Raw genomic sequence first — 20,722 nt, 5'->3', positions numbered from 1 at the left:
TTTAAATGCCACTCTGACCAGTTCTCTCCCACTCTGAGCGTGCTGAGCCTCCTCCATCCATAAATGCCATGATCAAAGTCTTCACTTTATTGGTGTTAGAACTGACCTCTCACCCCACTCTGCCGAACGTCAGGGCTCCACGTCTCTGTGGTTCAGCTGTTATAAATAAAGGACTGGGGTCCCAGAACTTGCACATCCCTTGAATCTAGACTGTCTTGTAAACAACCTCTCAGACATGACCTTACTAGAAGAGAAGGTCGTAATGCTAAAGCAGGCAGATGGCAGATTGCTTCAGTGCAAAAATGTCAGAACACTTACAGCTGTCAGCGGCAGTACTCTCTGTCAAACCTGGCGGTTTAAAATAAAACATTTAACACCTGAAATTTATGCTGCAGATCACCTCGACCACCAAGAGCAAATGTGCAGGTATGCTCACGGGGCTTTTTTTTTTTTTTTTTTTTTAAATACATCTTAGAGTCAAGGTGATTTTGTGGTATTTCTGTGCACAGTTTAAGAAAGGTCAGAAGATTGTTCCTCCTTTCAGTAAAGCTTCTTCCAAATGTTGTTTTGTTGAACTGTCCAGCAGAGGGCAGAGTAAGATTGCTAAATCCATTGATTCACCCTCACTCTCCACCCTCCTCCTCTTCGTTTCTGCTTACATCCCTCTTATGATAAAGAAACTTTAAAAGTCTACTTTCCTTCAACTCTGTTGTAATTTACCACGGAGCCAGAGACGGCACTTTTACAGCTCGGGATAATTTGTTTTCTTTCTTTGTTCTACTGGCAGTTCCCCTCTTTTTCTCTTTCTGTCTGGCAACTGAGTGGCTCTTTGCCCTGCATGGCTTCCTCCTCATTCCAGTCTAACCCTCTCTCTGGAGGAGGTTGTCACGGCCAAATCATGATTTTATGCACCCATGGGAGAAGTCTGCAACTCTCCGTGACACTAGAGACTGAGAACACACAGACTTGAGAGTAGCATGTGTACATATACACACAGACACGTGTGTGCCTTGCACACATCCAAAGGCATAAATACATACTTTTGATGTGTCTCCTCAAAATGCCAAGATTTTATTGGTGCAAGCACAAGGCCAGCTACCAAAAGCCCCCCATATTTCAGAGCAGGCTGATTCACTGTATATGGCTTAATTTCAGCCACCTGTAGAGTTTCCACATTTGCTCCACAGTCTATACTCCCAATTTATGTCTGTGTAACCCAGGGCAGCTCAATCCTCTGGCTCCCTGCCCAGGTGCACCCTATAGCTGCAGCTAATGAACCATAGCATTGGTGCCAAACAGTGGGGTGGGAACTATCAGGAGTACGGCCCAGATATGGTGAAGCCCATTCCCAGCTCTTATGACCTCGGTGAGGGAAATCCTACACCCCTAACACACCTCCTGCACCACCACAAACTCAATTACCCTCATCAGTCATTGGGTCTGAGCACCAGGACTAAACCCCATGCTTACAGTTCAGTCACAAGACCCCAGCCTCTCCTCAGGTAAGGTTGTGTGTTTAACTACATGCTGAACACACACACACACACACACACATAAATGGGCTCTACTGCATGGAAGCAGAGGCACTCTATAAATCACACCTGTTAAAGCTCATTTGGTACTAAACGTGCTTTATTGAAAAATGGTGTTTACTGCCAGTGCTCTACCACAGAAAATATGATGGTCATATTCTGCTGCAATGGTAACACAATGTAGCAAAAACACCAGATAAGTAGGTGTATTATATTACTGTTTTTATTTTTAATGGTTGCTTTGGTCATTTTTACATTTTCCTTTTTTTGGGAAATGAGGACATGCAACAAAAATCCACAGCTGGACTCAAACAGGAGACTCTGAGATTACATGGTGCTCTCGTAAGCCCTTCAGCCACAAACACACTCTATTACTCTTCTTTATCAGCTTATGAGAAAAGAAAAAAGCTATATTCTGGTTAGTGTAGAGGAGGATGTGGTTTTTAAATGAAAAAAACAGGGGGTTGCTGACAAAAATCAAGCATGATATTGTGAAAGCTGGAGGAATGCAACTGCAAGAGTGGTCTGAGCTGCTTTGGACAGAGGAGCAGAGAGCAGAGGGTGGCGGGGGCTCTGTCACAGCCCCTCCAGGGTAATTGGCTCCAGATGTGAGGCAGCGTGGCCCCTGCGCCAGAAAGGCGTCAGGGCTGCATTAAGAGCTCAGCGCAGGGTTGATGGGATCACACAAGACACAAGCTCACCCCAACTCACAACCAAAAATCAGAATCCTAAACTGCATTGCTGACCACTGGGCCTCCATCTGTACCCTTCCTACCCTGGACAGGTTGCAGCCTGTCACAGAGCAACAGGCAACCTTCACACCTATGGGCAATTTAGAATCAGTAATTAACCTAATCCCACTAACTGCATGCATACTGCCCCCTTTTCAATATAATTTCACAAAGAATCATGAGAAATCTGAGTATAAATGGGCTACAGTCTACTATGACCAATGCATCTGCTGTTTCACAAAGAGTGCTCAGAGTGAGGAATGCTCTCACTGTGACACAAAGAACATGTTTACTGATAGAGCATGGAAATTGATTAAATGCAGAAAAGCGGCATGGAGTGAATGTCGATGCGGGGAACAGAGAAAATGGAAGGAAAGAAAAAAATAAGTTAATGGAGAGCACTTCATCAGTGATGACACTTGCGTATCGATGGCATCTCTTCTGAGCAGCAGTCCCCACCGTGACTAACAAGGACAGCCACTCATCATGCCAAACAGCATTTTAAAAGCTTATGCTGAAGCACCTTTCAGCCAGGAATGCACGTTGAACAAGATCATGCAGGTAAACAGAAAACAGATGTGGATGTTTTCAGCTCTGCTGCAGTTTCTGACATCCACTGCTTGCGAACGCATGTTGCAAACACAAAATGCAAAAAAAAAAAAAAACAGAAGAAGCAAGTGGAATATTACACTGGCTCTGCTGTCGGAGAATCTCAAGTGGGCTCCAGTCACCTGTAGACTGTAGACAGCACTTTCTGCATATCTCATCCATGGTTCCCAGCCCATTTTAGAGTAACAGAAAGGCAAACTAGGCTGAAGGTCAAAGTAAGGTCGCTGGGTTCAGATCCAGCCCCTCTCTTGATTTCCAACAACAGAAAATGATTTTCAAAGAACACAGCCGACACCTCTTAAAACAATACAAAAGCGGCAGCTGCCAACAGGGACTTAATTTCAGCCTACCATCATTCCTCTGCCGGCTCATTCCATCCTTTAACCCTGGGAGATGGTGTTGTCATACTGCTGGACATGGGCCCGGGGTGTGAGTGAGTTTAACTAAACAAAAACACTCCCACCCTGGGCTGAGGACTCGTGACCCAGTCAGACCTCAATAAAAAAACAAAACAAAACAAAAACAGCTCTGGTCTGTGTTAACGCGCACATTTCCAACTCGCAATAAACCTGGAAAAATATCTGAGCATGAGTTTCATGAGATGAAGATGACCCGGCCTGCTGTAAACACAGTGTGACACTAGGTGGTAATCTTGCTCTGCTTATGGGTTTAGCATAGAGGTTTCTGAATGAGCCCATATAGGGGAGGGTCAGGATTCATAATTTCTGTTGCTTTAAACTTCCACTTGGACTACATTTCAGAAAAACAGTTGGGTTGTCACTACTTTTCATTTTTATGTATAAGAATTTACTGGAGGAATTTCTCACTGGGATTTTTTTTAAATTGTTGCTTCAAGCCAAAAATGAGAAAATTATTGGGGAAAAAAAAAAAAAAAGTACTCTTTTTTTTTTTTTTTTCCTGCTGTAATAATTGAATGAAATTAAGCATTTCAGCACTTCTTCAACTCATGATAACCAAATGTAAATTCAGCTGCGGTGAACTTTCTTTCTGGGAGTGTCCTTCAGAAGAGTGGATCGAGGCTGGGGATATTTCCCTGCATTAAACAGCCTTCTTTTTAAGGGTGGCGTGAAAATCAGGGCAGCCGCTGCTCTCTTGCAGGGACGGCGGGGCCAGCCCGCCTAATTCCTCAGATTAAAAGCAGCAGTCGGGTGGCCGCAGGTTCCAGAGGCAGCATGAAGACAATCTAAACAGCATCGTGATTAGAAACGTACAGAGCATGTGGCTTTCATTAGCTACAGGCTGAAACCACAGCACAACAGAGGAGCGGGCCTCAGCGTCAGCCGTGCGCCTGCCAATCAAACGCACAGACATGTTTTGACTGATGAGCTTTCCACAATACTGATAAAGACGTTTTAGTGGTGAAAAGAGCAAACCAACATGTCGTTACATAAACAATGTCACTTTTATCGAGTGCTAGCAATCTGACATAATCTAAGACATCATTTGAAATTATAACCACATGGAGCGCACACACGATAATGAACCAACAAACTGATTACCGGCTATTATCACGTTCACTGAAGCAGATGATGTAGCAGAAACAGTTTTACCTGACAGTTACACTGAAACTGGACTTTGTCAAAAAAAAAAAAAAAAAAAATCCCAAAACCATAAAGCTGATTTAAAAAAACTTTCACCCTTTATTTTCTTCATTGTGTTTGCAACAACAAATAGTGTCATACACAAAATTTAGGAAAGCAGTAAACACTGATGTAGTCAATAAAGTGCAAGATCATCACACAGAACAAGTAGAAGTGAAATAGCAAGCACATAAAATTGCACTTTAAAGTAAATTTACACCCTTGTATCATAAACCCACATATCAGATTGAGTTTGGTACAGTACAAAAGTCAGCATGGACAGGTGATGTAAACAGTGCGCTGAAATTGGTCTCTGACTTATAGAGCACATAAAAAAAAAGAAGAATCATTTTAACATAAATAATAATATATGCTGTTCCCTTTATTCATTCGATGTTCGGTCTCTTTGGTGTGTGTTTCCCTTTCTTTGCTTTTGTTGTCGGTTTGGAAGAAAAAACGAGAAGGAAGCTAGGAGCCGTTTGCCCATGTGATGACAATGACACAGAAACTCGTGACACCCATGATCACGCCAAAGAGCACGAGAAGTGCAGCCTGGAGGGAAAAAAAAGAGCAAAATGCCAAATTACCTAAAAATGTAATGTTTGCAGTTTCATCTCTGCTGTATATCGAACAGCTCATTTACCCCAAAGGAGTCGAAGGACCTGAGGGGCTGCCTGCTGATTTTGAGGTAGAAGATGCCCGGAAAAACAAACAAGAGGCAGCTGGAAGTTGTTGATCCTGAGCAAAAAAACAGGAAAGTCTCATGAAATGCGCATTTTGCATGAAAGGAGATTTACAAACTGTTCGAGCAGGGCTCAGCCATTAATTATGTATGAGCACATACTGCAATTCTAGCCAGTACAATCAATAAATGTGGGCTACTGGCATATTGGCAGCTTTTAATGTATGCTCATATTTAAAAGGTTACAGTTAAGGAAATTAAAAAAAAAAAATGTATAATTTATGAATACCATAATATCTACTGAAAGATTTAGTCCCCCCATATGTCAAAAGTATTTCCAAAGTACCACATACCTACTATTCCAAACACATTTCTGATATCAGGCACAAAGATGGCCAATATCAGCACCACACACAGGAGGGTTAGAGTTACAGCGACGTGGATCAGCCAAGAAAAGGCACGTTCTCCAAAAAGCAGCAAAATCGCAGCTTTACGGGCCTGCGGCAGGCACACAGACAACACTCATTCAAGCTGAAAGCACTCGAAGGAGACGGATCGTGATTGTAACCAGTTGTTTTAAAGGAGAAAGTAGGAAACTGGGGTCGTCTGCGTTTGTTGCAGCTGTAAAACAGTAATAACAAACCTGGACAAATTTTCTAGGCACCGATAACAGTTTTTAAATCACAGTAATTGATGAATTTAAAAAAAGCAGAAAGCTGAAACAATAAAAATACAACTCATCTTAATACAACAACCACACACACAAAAAAAAGATCAACAGAGCAAAGAAACAACTAAAACTTAATTTTAAAAAAGACCTCCAAATGTTTCAATTTTACAGTTTGAGTTTAAAAAAAAAAGGGAGGTACTTCTTTCTGAAAAAGGATATTATGAAGCAGGTCTGCTTACAGGGAAGTGTATAAGTGGCACAGTCAGCAACACAGAGAGGAGGATGGCCAGTCGGACCGTTATCACCATCATGTCCCGTGGCAGGTATGCATCATAACCAAGGAGCAGCTCAGAGTCCACATTAGCTAAAGGTTAGAAGACAGAAAAAATGAGGGCACGCTGCCAGCAGGTAGAACAGGGCTTTCCTTTGACTGAAAGTGTTCCTGCAGACTTACAGTAGAAGGTGAGGTAGCCAAACAGCGCAGAAATAAAGTACAGCAAGAAGCTGAGGCTGATGCCAATATTCGCCACATTCTGCATCCTGGTCTTGGTAGGCCTGAAAGACAGAGAGATAATGATGCGTACATGTGACATGCAGCTTTAGTGGCTTTAAGGTGGACCTATAATGCTCATTTCCAGCTCCTTATTTTACTGATGAACTTTACTAGAACTGAATAACTTCAAAACAATCAGAAACACAATAGATCCCAAGGAAAATCGTGGAAGTAAATGTGAAGCTGCAGTGCTGACCGGTCCAGTTCGCAGTAGATTGGCAGGACAGCCGTGTGGCACAGAAAGGAGAAGGCCATGGTGGGGATGGCGTAGGCACTCTGTAACACACACACACACACACACACACACACACACACACACACACACACACACACACACACACACCTCAGTCATAGCACAGCCGTCATTAACAAATTAACAACTTACTCTGTTACACTGGAAGAAGGGGGCAAGGTATGGCCTGTATAGCTGTAATTGGGCAGCTAAGTGTGAGGATGCAAATTTAAAGGTGTGAACTTTCTGAAACTTCCACTAAATGCATCTTATACTACAAAGTAATTATACACGTATACTACCGTGTGGGCACATTTTAAGAAACTGTCAGGAAAAAAGTAAGTCGGTGTCACGTGGCAGCTACATGGTGTGCTCAAGTTCCTCATGTACAGGTTACACTTAACAGGTGAGAGTGTGACCTGTCAACACAGTCAAGCAGCTGCAGCAGATCTACATTTAACAGCTTCTCACGGCCACCTCAAAGCCTCTGCGTGTTCAGTGTAGAGAAAAACACTGGTTTCCTAGACGTACCTTACTAGAGATGACGAAGAGTTTTGGTGAACACTCGGAGTCAGAGGAATTTGATATCTGGAGAAACAAGGAGAGAAAAGAGAGCCTGTTACCTCTAAGAAGAGATGAGTTCTGCAGCACTGCTGCAAATAGTAAAGCTCAATTCCAGCGATTATTTCTGGAGCTATCGGGAAACAAGTATTCTAAGCTAACTCATGTCTTAAGCTCTTGTATGGTCTGTATAATTCCTAAAGGTCAGACTTGATTTCCAGGATCAGGCAAGGTCACCTGGACTTCCTGCCCTTCAGGAACAGCATCATTCACCATACACAGATCTGTGCAGCCTTCCCTGCTCCTCATCAGACTGTGCAGACACAATCAGTAAACTTAATCTCCTGGGTTTTCCTCCTAATCCTGTGGCCATGACCTTTTGGACCAGACTGCATCAGATCTGTGTTGTTTTTAGAAAGTATATTTATGTCCAATGAATGAAAGAAATGCTGTTCTTACCTGGAAGGCGCCTGAAAGGGAAGTAACATTATGAGGCAGTGGGCAGTAGATGGACCATTTCTTGACAACGACCTACACACGAGACAATGAACAAGGTCAAAAACGGAAGAAACAGATGAATTTATGAAAGTTTATGTCCAAACTTACCACAACTGCAAAATACAGCATGAATAAGAAGGCGAGACTGCTGGTGTATCCCAGGAATCCTGTAAGGGGTGAGAGGAAGATCTAGTAAGAAGCAGACAAATAATAAGCAATTAATAAGAAGCCACTGGATCTCTTAACGTACCAATTTTAGGCAACATCGACAGAGGTAGAACAACACAAAGTGTGACTAGGATCAGAAGCAACCTGCCATCTTCATACCAGGCATTTCTGAAAAAACAAAACAAAAAAAAACAGCAAGGGCTTTAATTATTACAGGTTGATGCTGAATTAAGCCACATGTTTTATCATTAGATCAGGGACAGCAGAGATTATTCTTCCATGCCTTAAGATGGACTGGCTCTGGAAATTTGTCTCCATTTCGTGCTCAAATACAGAGCGACAGATTCATCATGTGGTACGAATTAAGAGCTTTAGCTCTTGCAAACCATAACAATTATGTAATTCACATGCAAACGTTGTGTCGCTCCATCAGAAGAGACCACATTTCACTTGCTGGGCTTTTTGGAGAGGGGGAATAATATTTTCCTTTGCTGAGGGATAGCCTTGGTGGTTCATTTGGGATTGGGGAGCAAAATAAGGGGAGAGACGGGGAAGGGGGCTGGCGTTCGAGGTGACACATGTGGAAGGCATGCTGGCTCCGCCGGAGTCGGGGGTCGGTCGGGACAGGCGCTGCCCGGTGCTCTGCTGCGTGTTGTATGTGGGTTCATGGGGGACTGGCTCCACCACTCTTTATGGGGCTTCCAGAGTCAGCAGCACCTGCTCTGACAACATCAACACCCACTGACCCCCGTTTGGCAGTTTCACAGCTGTGGCGTTACCATAGGCGCTGATGGATTTGTCTCTGTGTCTACACCGTTTCTGCCCTGTAACTGGATGTCAGCGAGACCTCGACTCGCTCTGGGCCAATCACTTCTACTCCAAGCCAAGTTTACGTGAAGCACTCAACTGAATCTTATTTAAACCAAGGCTGGTTTATTTGCATAACACTTTTAAATAAGAAGTATTTTAAATAATAAGAAAAAGCATTCATTTTTACAGACGTGGAGGTTTTTTTTTTGTTTTGTTTTTTTTTTTAAGAAATCTCTAGGGGCTCCAGGCTTACTGTAAAGGCACAGGATACCTAGAAGACCCATGAAATGTGGAACATTTCACGCTATAACAAGATGCAGGAAAGCTCTCGGTTAAAGTCGGAGCATGACTGCCAATGAGTCAATCTCGAACATCAGCATAAATCTGGCCAGCACAATCCCAAATCCACAGCTGTCCGTGTCTTTGGCCTTGAATTTAAACACGATGAGAGAAGCGGGACACACGCAGTCTGTTAGCAGAAACACGAAAAGATTGAGCATGACTTTGTTTTTGCTCTGCCGTATTATGATAAATGAGCCAGATAAAAGAAACGCGTTTTAATATAAAACAACTCGTTTATCTGGCCTTTGATGGAACTGAATGTGCGCGTCTGTTAACATCCCAAAGCCGCTCATTAACAGAAATGTTTTGTTTCCCTCAGCAGTGAGCTGTAATTAGAATGGCAAAACTGATATCCCCTTGTATCAGTCTGATTCCGGGGAACATGTGTGAGAGATTTGGGGGGGTGAAAGGAGAGCACTAATGCAAAGCAGCTGTGTGTGGAAGATTCAGATGTTGACGGATAGGGCTGAGAGCAGCTACAACTCTTGCTTAAACCAGTGTGGCCAATAATAAAGTGATAGAAGTTACATTCTTGGCCAAGAACTTCTCTGCAGGCATGTCCACGTAGACCAATGAAAGGCACTGGCTGCTGCCGAAGGGTGATGAATGGCTCTCTATCATGAATACATTTCCTGTGGGCATGCGTCACGCTATACAACAGACAGAGAAAATATTAGAAGTGTACTTTGGTTTGGTGAGAGAGCATCCCCCACATTATTCATAAACTTCTTATTGCCCAACTAATTCCAGTTTGTGTAATTTTGTGGTGCACAAATGTCAAATTTGACTTATTTAAGAGGCCAAAGGTATAATCTCCAACATCATGGGAACAGGAATGACTCATTCTTTATCTTAGTGCAGCTAATTTAAAAGAATGACTTTGTTCAACCCGCAGCTGTGGCAGATTTTGAACTAATTTCCTTTTTGGCAAAGGAGGGGAGCTCACAGTGCTGGATATACCCACCCTGTGCTGTCTGCACTCAGGAGGCTGCTGATGGCTGCAGGAAGCTCCGACTTCAAGATGAACAAATAGGATGACATGGCTGAGAGGAGAGAGAACAAAAAGGGTTCAGAGATTGGGTGTTTCAAAAAGAAGAAGATGAAAAAGCCCACAATCATACAAAACAACTAAATTATAAAAGCAGCAGTTGACTGTGTGCTGCCAGAAGCAATGATAAGCTGCTGTATGAGGATGATGTGCGTTTTCCAGTGTGAGGAAATAGCAGGGTGGAGGTGGGGGGGTGGTACCACAGCTCTGAGTTAATGCAAATGGGTGGGGCAGGCAGCTCAAGGGATCACCGGCAAAGCCCTTGGCGTAGAGGAGCGGACATTATGCAGGACTTCCAACTGCCGGAGACCACGAGCAGCAGCCAGAATGAAGAAGTGCGAAGGGGGAGGAATGCTAACAATAATGATCTCTGACGCTAATCCAGGTACTTCTCCCCCCTTTCTCCACCTCACTGGGAAACAGGATACTTCCCCGTACACGCAGGCAGCCAATCAGAGAAGTGGAGTGGGGTGGGGATCGGGGTCACTTCTAGTATAACTAGCCCCAACAATTCCAGGAGGGAAGTGAGAAAGGGGAAAGAGAGCACCATCAGAAGTGAACATGTTTGGAATTCAGATGCAGTGTGTGGCCTGTTATAAAGGGAGATAATGTTAAGGGATTTAGAGTTGTGAAGCCACGCATAGCCAGAGTTAGTTGGGCCCTTACTGCCCCGGGGGCAGATCTTGCACTCGCCGTTAAATAAGCTTGGCCTTAATCCCCCAGATCCTGTATTTGTTTATAAAAGAAAATTCCCCCAGCAACCCTGCAGCCCACACAGATACACGGACATTCCCTCTCTGAGAATAACTCCTGCCATTTATATGCACTAAAATCTGTCAATAAGAGGTTACTCTGAGGCTGCAGTTTCTTTAACGTATTAATCAAAAGCATTCCCTGGAAGAGTTCATCCATCAACTTAAAGAAACCATGAAGACAAAAAAAAAAAAAAAAAGATTTTCAACCACAGATAAATAAAGACACACTGACAGAGATCACACAGCAGACACGATGCAATGGTTTAGTTTGATGCAGCTGGTTACTGTAAGTACAACACCATGTCTGTGGAAATTTCTGGTGGGCTAGCATTTGCATCTTTAAAGGAAAAAAAACTCCTGTGTGAAGAGGAAGCACTGCCAAGTGGTAAGAAAACATATTATAATAATAAGTATGCATGTAAACTTCAAGAGAAATTGACCTAAACCTTCTGTGTGCGGTCAGCAAATAGTGGGAGAGTGTGCTCAACATAAGACAGAGCCACTTTCATTTCATTAAGGACAAGGGCCGAAGCAGGCTGTGAGAGCCCAGGGCTGGTCAGTAATTAAGGTCAATTGGCCCATCAGCCTTTGGCAGTGCAGATGAATGTTTACCCAGAGTGAGGCTAATTGCACTCTTATAAAAGGGGCCCGGGGTATAGACAGATGCATGCTGGAGTGCTGGCTCTCACACTCTCACACATACTGCCCCATGCTGGGAAAACCACAAACATACCAGAGGGCAGGGCAATAATCCACTCAGCCGTGCCACTAATGACTGCAGAGGAGCTATCACCTCAGCTCTTGACTGTCTGGGAAGCACGGTTTGTGGCTGAGGAATGACAGTAAGAGAGAGAGAGAGAGAGAGAGAGAGAGAGAGAGAAGTGAGCTGGTGGGGGGAAATAAAGGGAGGGGTCCCATTAGGCTACTCCACACGCAGACGGTGGGAGTGGGTTTACCATCAGCGATCAATTAGAGGATAAATCACGTTTCAGGCACTTGGGGGTGGAGGGTGGGATGGAGAGAGGACAGCGGCTTCAGGGTCAGAGGTTATCAGGGAATTCAGATAATAGCCTCACAGGAGGGAGGGTGTAAACCTGAACCATTTGGGCACCAGCAGGGGGCGCTATCTGCCACTAAAATAAACTGACCATAGTCTGACCCTGCAGCACTCCTCAATCCTCTTCACCATCCTTCTCCAATAAAAACCCACAAAATCAGTTTATGTCCAGCATGTCAGAAATGATGTATGTAACTGCACATTGAACCGAGGGCTCACTTACCACCAATATTTTGGATAAGAATAGCAATTCCAACCAGGACCTAGAAAGATTTTTGAAAAGACTGTCAGTGTGAATAAGTTCTTTGGTCATGGCTGAAAACTTGTACGAACCTTTTGGCAGGGTAAGCGTACAGCAATCCAAAAGTCAACACTTACTTTTCCTGGTTTTTGTAAGGCTTTCCCTCCAAGGCCTTCATATGAATTGATACCTAGATACAAAAAAAAAAAAAAAAAAAAAAAAAAAAAAAGAATCTGACATGAAAATGAAGCCAGGATGGCTCTCACATTGCAAAAATCTTCATGGGAAACTGGGGGAATCAATAGCCCACATCACAAGAATATCTGTTTTTTATCTCCTCTCTTGGCTCCTTTGACACTGTCAAATAATATTATTAAGTAAAGGGAACATTGAAAAATCTATTGAGGGTGTGTAAATTAAACAATTCTGGATTAGACCCCCTAGACAGACCCACAGGGATGTGTTATCTTGCATTCCACCCACCTGTTTGGTCACAGAGCTTTAGTAGGAGGTGTATAGAGTACGCAGCCAGGCTGGACACCAGCACCAACAAGATACTAGAAAGGAAAAGAAGATGTGCTTTGGAAATTTCTAATCCCATCTTTACAAATACATATCAAACTGTAATAAGAAACAATAGGAGAGATTAATTTTGATGTTCTCAAGAAAATATAACAAACTAATCCAAATCCAGATATCCTCTGGGATACAAGGGGTCCATTCATGGAGTTATGTACTAAGAAGACTTACCAAAAACCAACTATTCCAGTGCTAGCCATGGCATAGGCTAGACCCAGTATGCCGCTGCCCATAATCGCATTCATCAGGTTAAACACAGACAAGGCGAAGGAGGCACCTCTGGCTCTGGATAGCACAGCTCCCTGCACATATAATGTACAATATAAACAGTATGAAAAAAAAGATGCAGCAGTTATTTTTGTAAGTTATTTTTGATTGCTCATGACAGTATTAGGAACAACTGGCTGGCCCTGATGATGGATGTCATGAACGAGCACTGCAGCGGCATGGAGGATCAGGGAATGGAAATGGGAATGGATGGGGTGGGATTTGAGCTGCTGGCTGTGGGACAGCTGCCTGAGCTCAGGATAAGGGGAGCTGCCCAAACTGCTTGACCTCTCTAATGGGGGATATCCTGGACAGAACGAGTGGCAACTCTGGTGTCTGTGTCACAACAAGCTTGGATTGACCCGCAGGCCTGCTGGATGCAGTTCAGCCTGCTACAGTACTGAAAGGCAGGAAGTAAACTAAGACTCTAAATGTATAAAAATACAAACTGGCTGCAGTTTATAGTGAAGGGCATCACATTGAGGTAAAGCATATCCCAACTTGCATAGCCTCCCTTTCAACATTCAAACCAAACCACTGCTCATCTCACCATTTTTTTATGTTTTGTGGTGTCAGATTAATGACTGACTGGCACTGAATCTAGAAGCTACCTGATGCATGATTTAATTACATACCACGATGTCACAATTACATTAAGCAAGTGGACAATTCTGCTGTCACCTTGTTTGAGCATGTTTTTGTGGCTACATTCAAACAGAATGCTGCCTGATAAATCTCGTTTTGAACTGGGGTCACTGGTATCCACACACACTCTAATAGGCTGCTCAAAACTGCTGATGATGCCCCTGCAAAAATTCTCTGCATCAGCACCTCTTCAGAATGTGCAATGTTAAGAGTGCTCAGGAGAAAGTCCAAGCAAAAAAACCCCCCCCACCATTTTCATATGTTGCGCTTACAAATCTCTGAAAGCCTCTGAAACAATTATTCCTCGATTTGATGTCAGATAAACAGACTAGATACACAATATGAAGTTGGTTGATGAAGCTACGTGAAACACACACACGTTCTAATGTCAAATTAATCTCTCGTTTTCCTTTTATAGATTTCTGCCTACTGCAGCTTTAAGTTCAAATTAAATAAATAAAAAAAATAGTTTAATGTTTAGACTCTGGCTAACATGCAAATTTGATTAGATTCACCTTTAAACAATAAAACAACATGCAGAATTTATTAGGGCTGTTGCTGTATAAATGTACTAGCGATAACATATTTCGGCTGCTCCTCTTCTGTCACACCAGCCCTCTGCATGTCCTGCTTCACTACATCCATAAACCTCCTCTGAGGACGTCCTCTTTTTCTCCTGCCTGGCAGCTCCATCTTCAACATCCTTTGTTCAATATATCCACTTTCCCTCCTCTGCACACGTCCAAACCATCTTGGCCTTGTCTCTCTAACTTTGTCTCCAAACCTCTCCAACTTGAGCTGTCCCTCTGATGTACTCATTTCTAATCCTGTCCATCCTGGTCACTCATCTCCACCCGGCCCGCAAGGAGTCTCTTTTTTGCATGTAATTTATTTGCAAAAAAGAGACAAACCCAACAAAAAGCAAAGTTGAAGAAAGAAAGAAAGAAACCGTGCTGACACAGAGGAAAAACACGAAACTGAAAGCATGAAGTTCAGAACAAGCACGTGATGTTTGTCATGAACATTTTGGCAGCTTCTTTTACTGACAACACTACAAAAGTGTTGTCTTTTTGTAATTCACAGTTTCTCATTAAATGAAACAAATGTCGATGTTGTGGCAAAAAGTGATTTGTATGTATTTTTTTAATGTCTACCATCCTCGTTTATATTGGTAAGCAGGCTGCAGTCAACAGGATATATGAAGGGGTTATATATAAAAATAAAGAATAACCTGTTTTGCAAGTATCCTCATTACTCTGCGTTATTGTACCTACTCTGTGTTCTACATTATAACCATCCAGTTTTTTCGCCATTAAAAATATATTTATGGACCTGTTATATTAAATTTATTGTAATTTCTGTATTCTTCGTAGCCAGAAAAAAGATCAATGAGACTTTTTTCACTTTTTGTGACCTCTCCGGTTGTTTTAGGTCGTACCTGTAAAAGCGGGGAAGTCTCCTCGGTGTCCCGGGCGGTGCGTTCACTGCCCGCTGTTAAATCGTTGTTGATGCTCATTGTGGGGGGGAAAAAATGAACGCAGCAAACTCATTTATTAGCGTCAAATATCAAAAACACCCTCGCAGTTAAGGAGGACACGGAGAGCTGCAGTTATGATACATCTCAAATTCCTGTCAACTTGTCAGCTGATGACTGTTGTTGTTGAGTCACGTGCCTCTCATTTCCGTCGCGTGCAGCGCGTCAGAAAGTACGCTGCGCTCCACTTGACCAATAACCGCTCGACGCTGGTCCATGCCTGATGACGCAGTACAGACATGCCTGTAATGGGAGGATGTTGAGGTGAGGTTTCTGAATGTGATTCTCTTAATACTCGACTGTGAGTTGCCTTTTTTCGAGCTTTTTCCCGCTAATATGTGATGTGTTTTCATTTTTATGGCGTTGTTGTGTTTGCAGACTTCTCGGCAGGATCTTTGCATCTGCACAAACCCAAAGGAACCTAAATCCTGCCGCTGTAAACCGCTACTTCTGCTCTGCTCCGTGTCCTAGCTTTGCTGTGAAGCCCATAATGGAGCCTAAACTCTACCGACCCACTCCAGAAGTCCGGGGCATGACCTCTCTGGACAAAGAGGCATTCACACAGACTATTACAGTCCCAGCGCTACGGGTGCTCACTGGGGTATTAAATAAAGTAGTGAAGAGCCTGAGAAAGGCAACCATCCAGCGCCCAGGTGTGCCCAGGGTCGTTCAGGACAAGGAGCAGAGTAATGACTTTCGCTTGGTCCTATTGGACCCTCGCAGAGTCTCCTCGCCGAGCTCCTTCAGTGAGGCTGAAGCCGAGTCTTTGAGGTCATTCGGTGTCAGTGAGGAGTTGCACTACTATGAGCTGCAGCTGACCTATGACAACCTGAAGAGTGAAGAAATACTGGAGGCTGTGCTTCCTCCAGACCTGGATGTGACCTCTGCGTTCAGTCGGGTGGGCCACATCGCACACATGAACCTGAGGGACCACCAGCTACCATACAAGAACCTCATAGGTGAGAGCCAGCTGTTGGGATAGTGGGAGATTTTATTACAAACTGAAGCATCTAGAGTTTAATTTCATCTTGGGATCACATCTTACTGCCTATTTATTCCCCCCTTTTTTTTCTTTGTAAGCCAGACTTGATTTGACAAGACTTGTACTACTGAAATGATAAGGACACACTCCCACACACTTCTGCAGGGGTCCTGTGTCTAAAATTTCATGATGTCTATTGCTAAATAAATCAGTGTACACCTAATGCAAACAGTGGCTGATCAGGGGCCATCATTTCAAACTTAACAATTTCACATACTTTATAAAGTGATAATGACAGGAAGGCTTCTTTTCCACTGCTTCCCTTGCAGGTCAGGTGATCATGGACAAAAATCCTGGTGTCACCTGTGTGGTCAATAAGACAAACATAATCGACTCCACTTACCGCAACTTCAGGATGGAGGTGCTGGCTGGAGAAGAGGACATGGTCGCCAAAGTATGTGTAATTCCACAGAGCTGCCTGCCTGTTTCCACTGTTGTCTTTGCATACGTTCAGAACACCTGACTAATCTTCATTGTGATCTGTTGTCATTTCAGGTGAAAGAAAACGGGGTGACATACGAGTTTGATTTTTCTCGTGTATACTGGAACCCCCGGCTGAGCACGGAGCACCAGCGAGTGGTGCAACTCGTCAAGCGTGGCGACACTGTGTTTGACGTGTTCGCTGGTGTCGGGCCCTTCGCCATCCCAGCTGCTCGCTTAGGTGCCAACGTGTTAGCCAACGACCTCAACCCGGAGTCCTACCGATGGCTGCAGCACAACTGCAAACTCAACAAGGTGGAGAGCAAAGTCAGAGTCTTCAATCTGGCCGGCAGGGCGTTCATCAGGGGACCTTTAAAGCAGGAGCTGCCTGCACTGCTGAATGGAACGTCCGGTGTTCACGTGGTGATGAACCTGCCTGCCTTAGCTCTGGACTTCCTGGATGCATTCAGAGGCCTCCTGCACCAGGAGCCTCCCTGTGATGAGAACCTACCCACAGTGCACTGCTACGGCTTCTCCAAAGACGACAACCCTGACACAGATGTGGTAGGGAGGGCTTCCCGTAGCCTGGGATTCCCCCTGGAAAACCGATGCTCTGTGCATTTTGTGCGCAATGTGGCACCCAACAAAAATATGTTGTGTGTTCGGTTCACGCTTCCTAAAGAGGTCCTCTTCGGAAGTGATGCTGAAGACACAGGTGAGGAATCATTCCTTCCCCCCACCCTCTCACTGAGTTATGAGGGTTCAAAAATATAAAAAAATATAAACAGCTGATTCTGAGGGGATCAGTTGCAGGAAGCCAGATTTGAAATCAGGGTAAGGAGCGAGTGGACTTTCATGTCCCTAGCTTCTGTTTTTTTTTTTTTTTTTTTTTTTTTTTTTGCCTGACTTATTTCATACTTTAGCTTTTCCTCATCTTGGAAAAATCCCTGGCAAGCCATAAGTATAGAGAGAAGCAGCATTACAAATAAACCAAACAGGAAAGGGTAGGAAAGCAAGTTCAAGTATGTTTGTCCTTCATTATGAAACCATTTCCTCCATCTTCTGCCATGTCATTTTATGTTCCCACTTAAATATTATTCACTCTGTGGTGTGAATTTTGCATGCATGGGGATTATTTCTGTGACCATATCTACATGTTTAAAATCAAAATCCTCACAATTTAAAGTAAATATAATGTAAATTTCTTTTATTAGAATAATTTTAAAAAAAGTTAAACAGAAATACACAGAATAGGGCTACAAAGCATGAACTTTTGCTGTTATGTGTGCTGAAATTCCAGAGCTAATTTTCAGTGTTGTGGACAGAAACGTTATCCTATTATGTTTTTTCTGTATCTACAGAACCCACTGAAGAACCAGCCCCAAAGAGACAGAAATGTGAAGAAACTAAAAATGCAACGTAATGATTATTTACTCGGCATGATGAGGACAGCAAGGATCAACACTGGAGCTGATTCATTTTTTGCCCTTAAAGAAGTTTATTTGCAAGAAGCCATGACTCAGCTTTAAGTGACTAAATTACTGGCATTTTTTTTTTAAATTCAGGGCTGTGTTTTCTCCATCCTGAGTCATTTTACTTTTAAATAAATCTGGAAAATGACAGACAAAAACACAGTGTTCGTTGTCATTTATTTAAAAATAAAGTTAGCACAAAATATAAAAGATTACATACAACATTCATATAAATCAGAGCACTACCCACCTGCAGCAGTGCTATATTTACAGTCCATTCAGTCACATTTTTTAAATTGGAGGAGCTCCTTCAGTCTTTCAGAGGGAACAGCCCGCTGAATGCGTCCTGGATGGCTCGATAACACGCCAAAGCTGAGGTGTATCCTCCAGCTGTGTCCTGAGGCATGGCAGCCCGCACGTGGTTCAGATACCTGAGAACACAGAAGGCTTTGCTCAGTAACACAGGTTAGATATGTTGGAAAAAATCTGCCCGACTGGCACCCTGAAGGCAGCTTTTAAAAGCTCTTCCTGTGAGTGTAGCCTGAGTTTAAGTTTCTCCTCCTCCTTTCTCTCTGGCTTCCTTTGGCTCTTTGATGAGATCAGCAAAGACAGACGTAGCCGTACACCAACAGTGGAACACCTTGTGCCTAAAAGCCTCTCCAACATGGCTCTATTAAAGTATTATAGGTGTCTTTTATTTTTTAAGTGCTTACAGATGTATCCTGCCAAACCCCCTTTGTGGGGATCTTAAGCAAACCTGAACGTCACTGTTTATTTTCACAATCATGCACAGGCAGAAAAAACAAGTCACAGTGATAGCTGCCGCTCTACTTAAGCGCTGTGTCCCTTCCCACTCGAATCATTTCGTCAATGTTTTTGTGCCCTCAAAAAGTGATCTGTACTCTTTTTCTCTTTAGTTTCTCACTACAAAGCTGAAAAAAGCAAAGTCCGCCAGCAATCGAGACAACACATAGCCTTGCCCATCAATACTGTCCAAACCTCTTACCGCCCCTGCCATACTTCTGGCAGAGGCGTCTAAAGCCAATCACACGAGTCTGACTTTGTGGCCCTTGTTCCTGTGAGCTCAGGAAACTTCAAAGTGAAAAATGAATCAAGAGTACAGACAGCACTCTGTGATTTCCATGCCCATTCAGGCTGCTTTACAGAGAAACCTAACACCTGTGGGGAGCCTCAGAGAGACTGACAGAGCTGAGGTATATGCGAATGAGAGATGGATGAGGGAGAAAAAGGTGTTGGCGATATTACGCGCTGAATAGATCGTATTTTGCTTTTGGTGTTTACCTAAGAACCCAACAAAACCTTCATTTTATGCATCTTTGAAAACAGTTGAAACATACTCAGTAGCATGTCTGTGACATTCAAAACACAAAGTAAAACATGCATAAAATAATGCACAACACCTCACAACATACAGTAAAAGTAACAAGGAGGACAACACAAAATATCAACCAGATGCTGCACGCAAAGACCACTCATCACCCACTAGAGAAACGGCACACAAGTTCAAAACAGGAGGCCCAGTGATTAATAATAACTTCATTAGGACCAAGCTGCTGTAGCCTGTCCTTCAGAGCACTTGAGGGAGGCCTTCTCATATGGCTTCCTGCATCAGATGAGTGCTATCTATTGATTATATTGTACTGGGCCTTTTTAATGGTGAAAAAAGTGGGCTATTTACAGCCCGGCTAAGTCTGCTCTTCCTGCTAATCTAATCCCCAAGCTACTCATGTGGTCATTCCTTCCAAGAAAGCTGAGAGCTCTGTGTAACTTTATACCTGCCTGCCCCTAAGGAGGGAGAGACAGAGAGAGAGAGCAAAAAGAGAACAAGAAGGAGAGGGAGGAAGAGTGTAGTTGAGGGGGGAGGGGAAGTGGAAAGAGGAAGGAGGGAGGATATGGGGTGAAATCACCTTTGGGTATCATCATCACAAACCCTCTTCTCTTAAACCAACCCTGCCTGCCCTCCGCTCACCCCTAACACCCGAGGTTAGTTCAGTTCTGCTCCATTAACTCAGCGGTTAATATCCGCATCTTCCCATAAAGGCTAGATGTTAGTGAAGCTGAAAGATAAACGCCACATTTCACTTGACTGTGCTTGACAGGAAAGACCAACAACATACGCAGACATGTAACAACAAGAAAGGCATTAATTTTTTTTTTTTTTTTGCTGAACACTAACAAAAATCACTTGCGAAACAGCCGCTTCGATCCCCACTGAACACTACTGTTAAACTGTGTGCAATAACAGTCTCCCGTCCCCTCTTTCTCCCTTTCTCTCCGAGGACTGGACTAGCTTTTGTTCGCAGGGCACTGAAACCCAAGCCGTTTCGGCCGGGTAACATCTTTCACTCTCCGGGCCCCACTGGAGCATTAGCTGCAACTTGATATGGGTCTTTTCAAAGCTTCGTATTATTGGGTAAATATGGGTCACTTGGGGCTGGCCTATTATGTCGCTTAGGGGGAAAGACGAGTGCAGGTGATGAAGACGACTGAATGACACAGTGTGACACAGTGTGAGTGTTAGGACTGCAGTTGCCACAAGGGAATATGTAAAGGGGGGGCGGGGGGTTATATGACTTTACATAAACAATAGTGTAACACTCTTTTTGGGATCCCCATATGGAAAACTACTTCATATACAAGTCTTACATGCCT

The 20,722-nt window shown here is 43.5% G+C and overlaps 3 protein-coding genes across 3 annotated transcripts in view; 1 reads left to right on the top strand and 2 right to left on the bottom strand.

Annotated features, from left to right (window-relative positions):
• Positions 1-4,513: 4,513 nt before the first annotated feature.
• slc38a6 (solute carrier family 38 member 6) lies at positions 4,514-15,245 on the bottom strand. The gene is made up of 16 exons (XM_030718784.1): positions 15,020-15,245; positions 12,841-12,971; positions 12,574-12,647; positions 12,228-12,280; positions 12,073-12,112; positions 9,954-10,032; positions 7,920-8,005; positions 7,778-7,836; positions 7,631-7,702; positions 7,142-7,198; positions 6,575-6,654; positions 6,280-6,380; positions 6,065-6,189; positions 5,509-5,653; positions 5,117-5,211; positions 4,514-5,025 (listed from the first exon to the last, which is right to left on the bottom strand). Exons 1-16 carry the CDS (start codon positions 15,095-15,097, stop codon positions 4,942-4,944), a joined length of 1,359 nt encoding a protein of 452 aa, XP_030574644.1. The 5' UTR covers positions 15,098-15,245; the 3' UTR covers positions 4,514-4,941.
• A 93-nt stretch (positions 15,246-15,338) lies between these two features.
• Positions 15,339-18,141, top strand: trmt5 (tRNA methyltransferase 5). Its single transcript, XM_030718797.1, has 5 exons — positions 15,339-15,379; positions 15,494-16,074; positions 16,427-16,551; positions 16,653-17,292; positions 17,939-18,141. The coding sequence occupies exons 1-5, from the start codon at positions 15,339-15,341 to the stop codon at positions 17,998-18,000; spliced, it is 1,449 nt and encodes a 482-aa protein (XP_030574657.1). The 3' UTR covers positions 18,001-18,141.
• A 38-nt stretch (positions 18,142-18,179) lies between these two features.
• The window catches only part of mnat1 (MNAT1 component of CDK activating kinase), a 33,483-nt gene continuing 30,940 nt past the window's right edge, over positions 18,180-20,722 (bottom strand). Inside the window, exon 8 of the mRNA XM_030718798.1 lies at positions 18,180-18,480. Coding sequence (XP_030574658.1) covers positions 18,360-18,480 — 121 coding nt within the window. The 3' untranslated portion in view covers positions 18,180-18,359. The remainder of the gene's footprint in view (positions 18,481-20,722) is intronic.

This window comes from Archocentrus centrarchus, chromosome 22 (genome assembly GCF_007364275.1).
Source record: "Archocentrus centrarchus isolate MPI-CPG fArcCen1 chromosome 22, fArcCen1, whole genome shotgun sequence".
In the NCBI taxonomy this organism is placed as follows: Eukaryota; Metazoa; Chordata; class Actinopteri; order Cichliformes; family Cichlidae; genus Archocentrus; species Archocentrus centrarchus.
The sequence above is the reverse complement of the archived record's forward strand: the minus strand, read 5'-3'. Positions and strand labels throughout refer to the sequence as shown.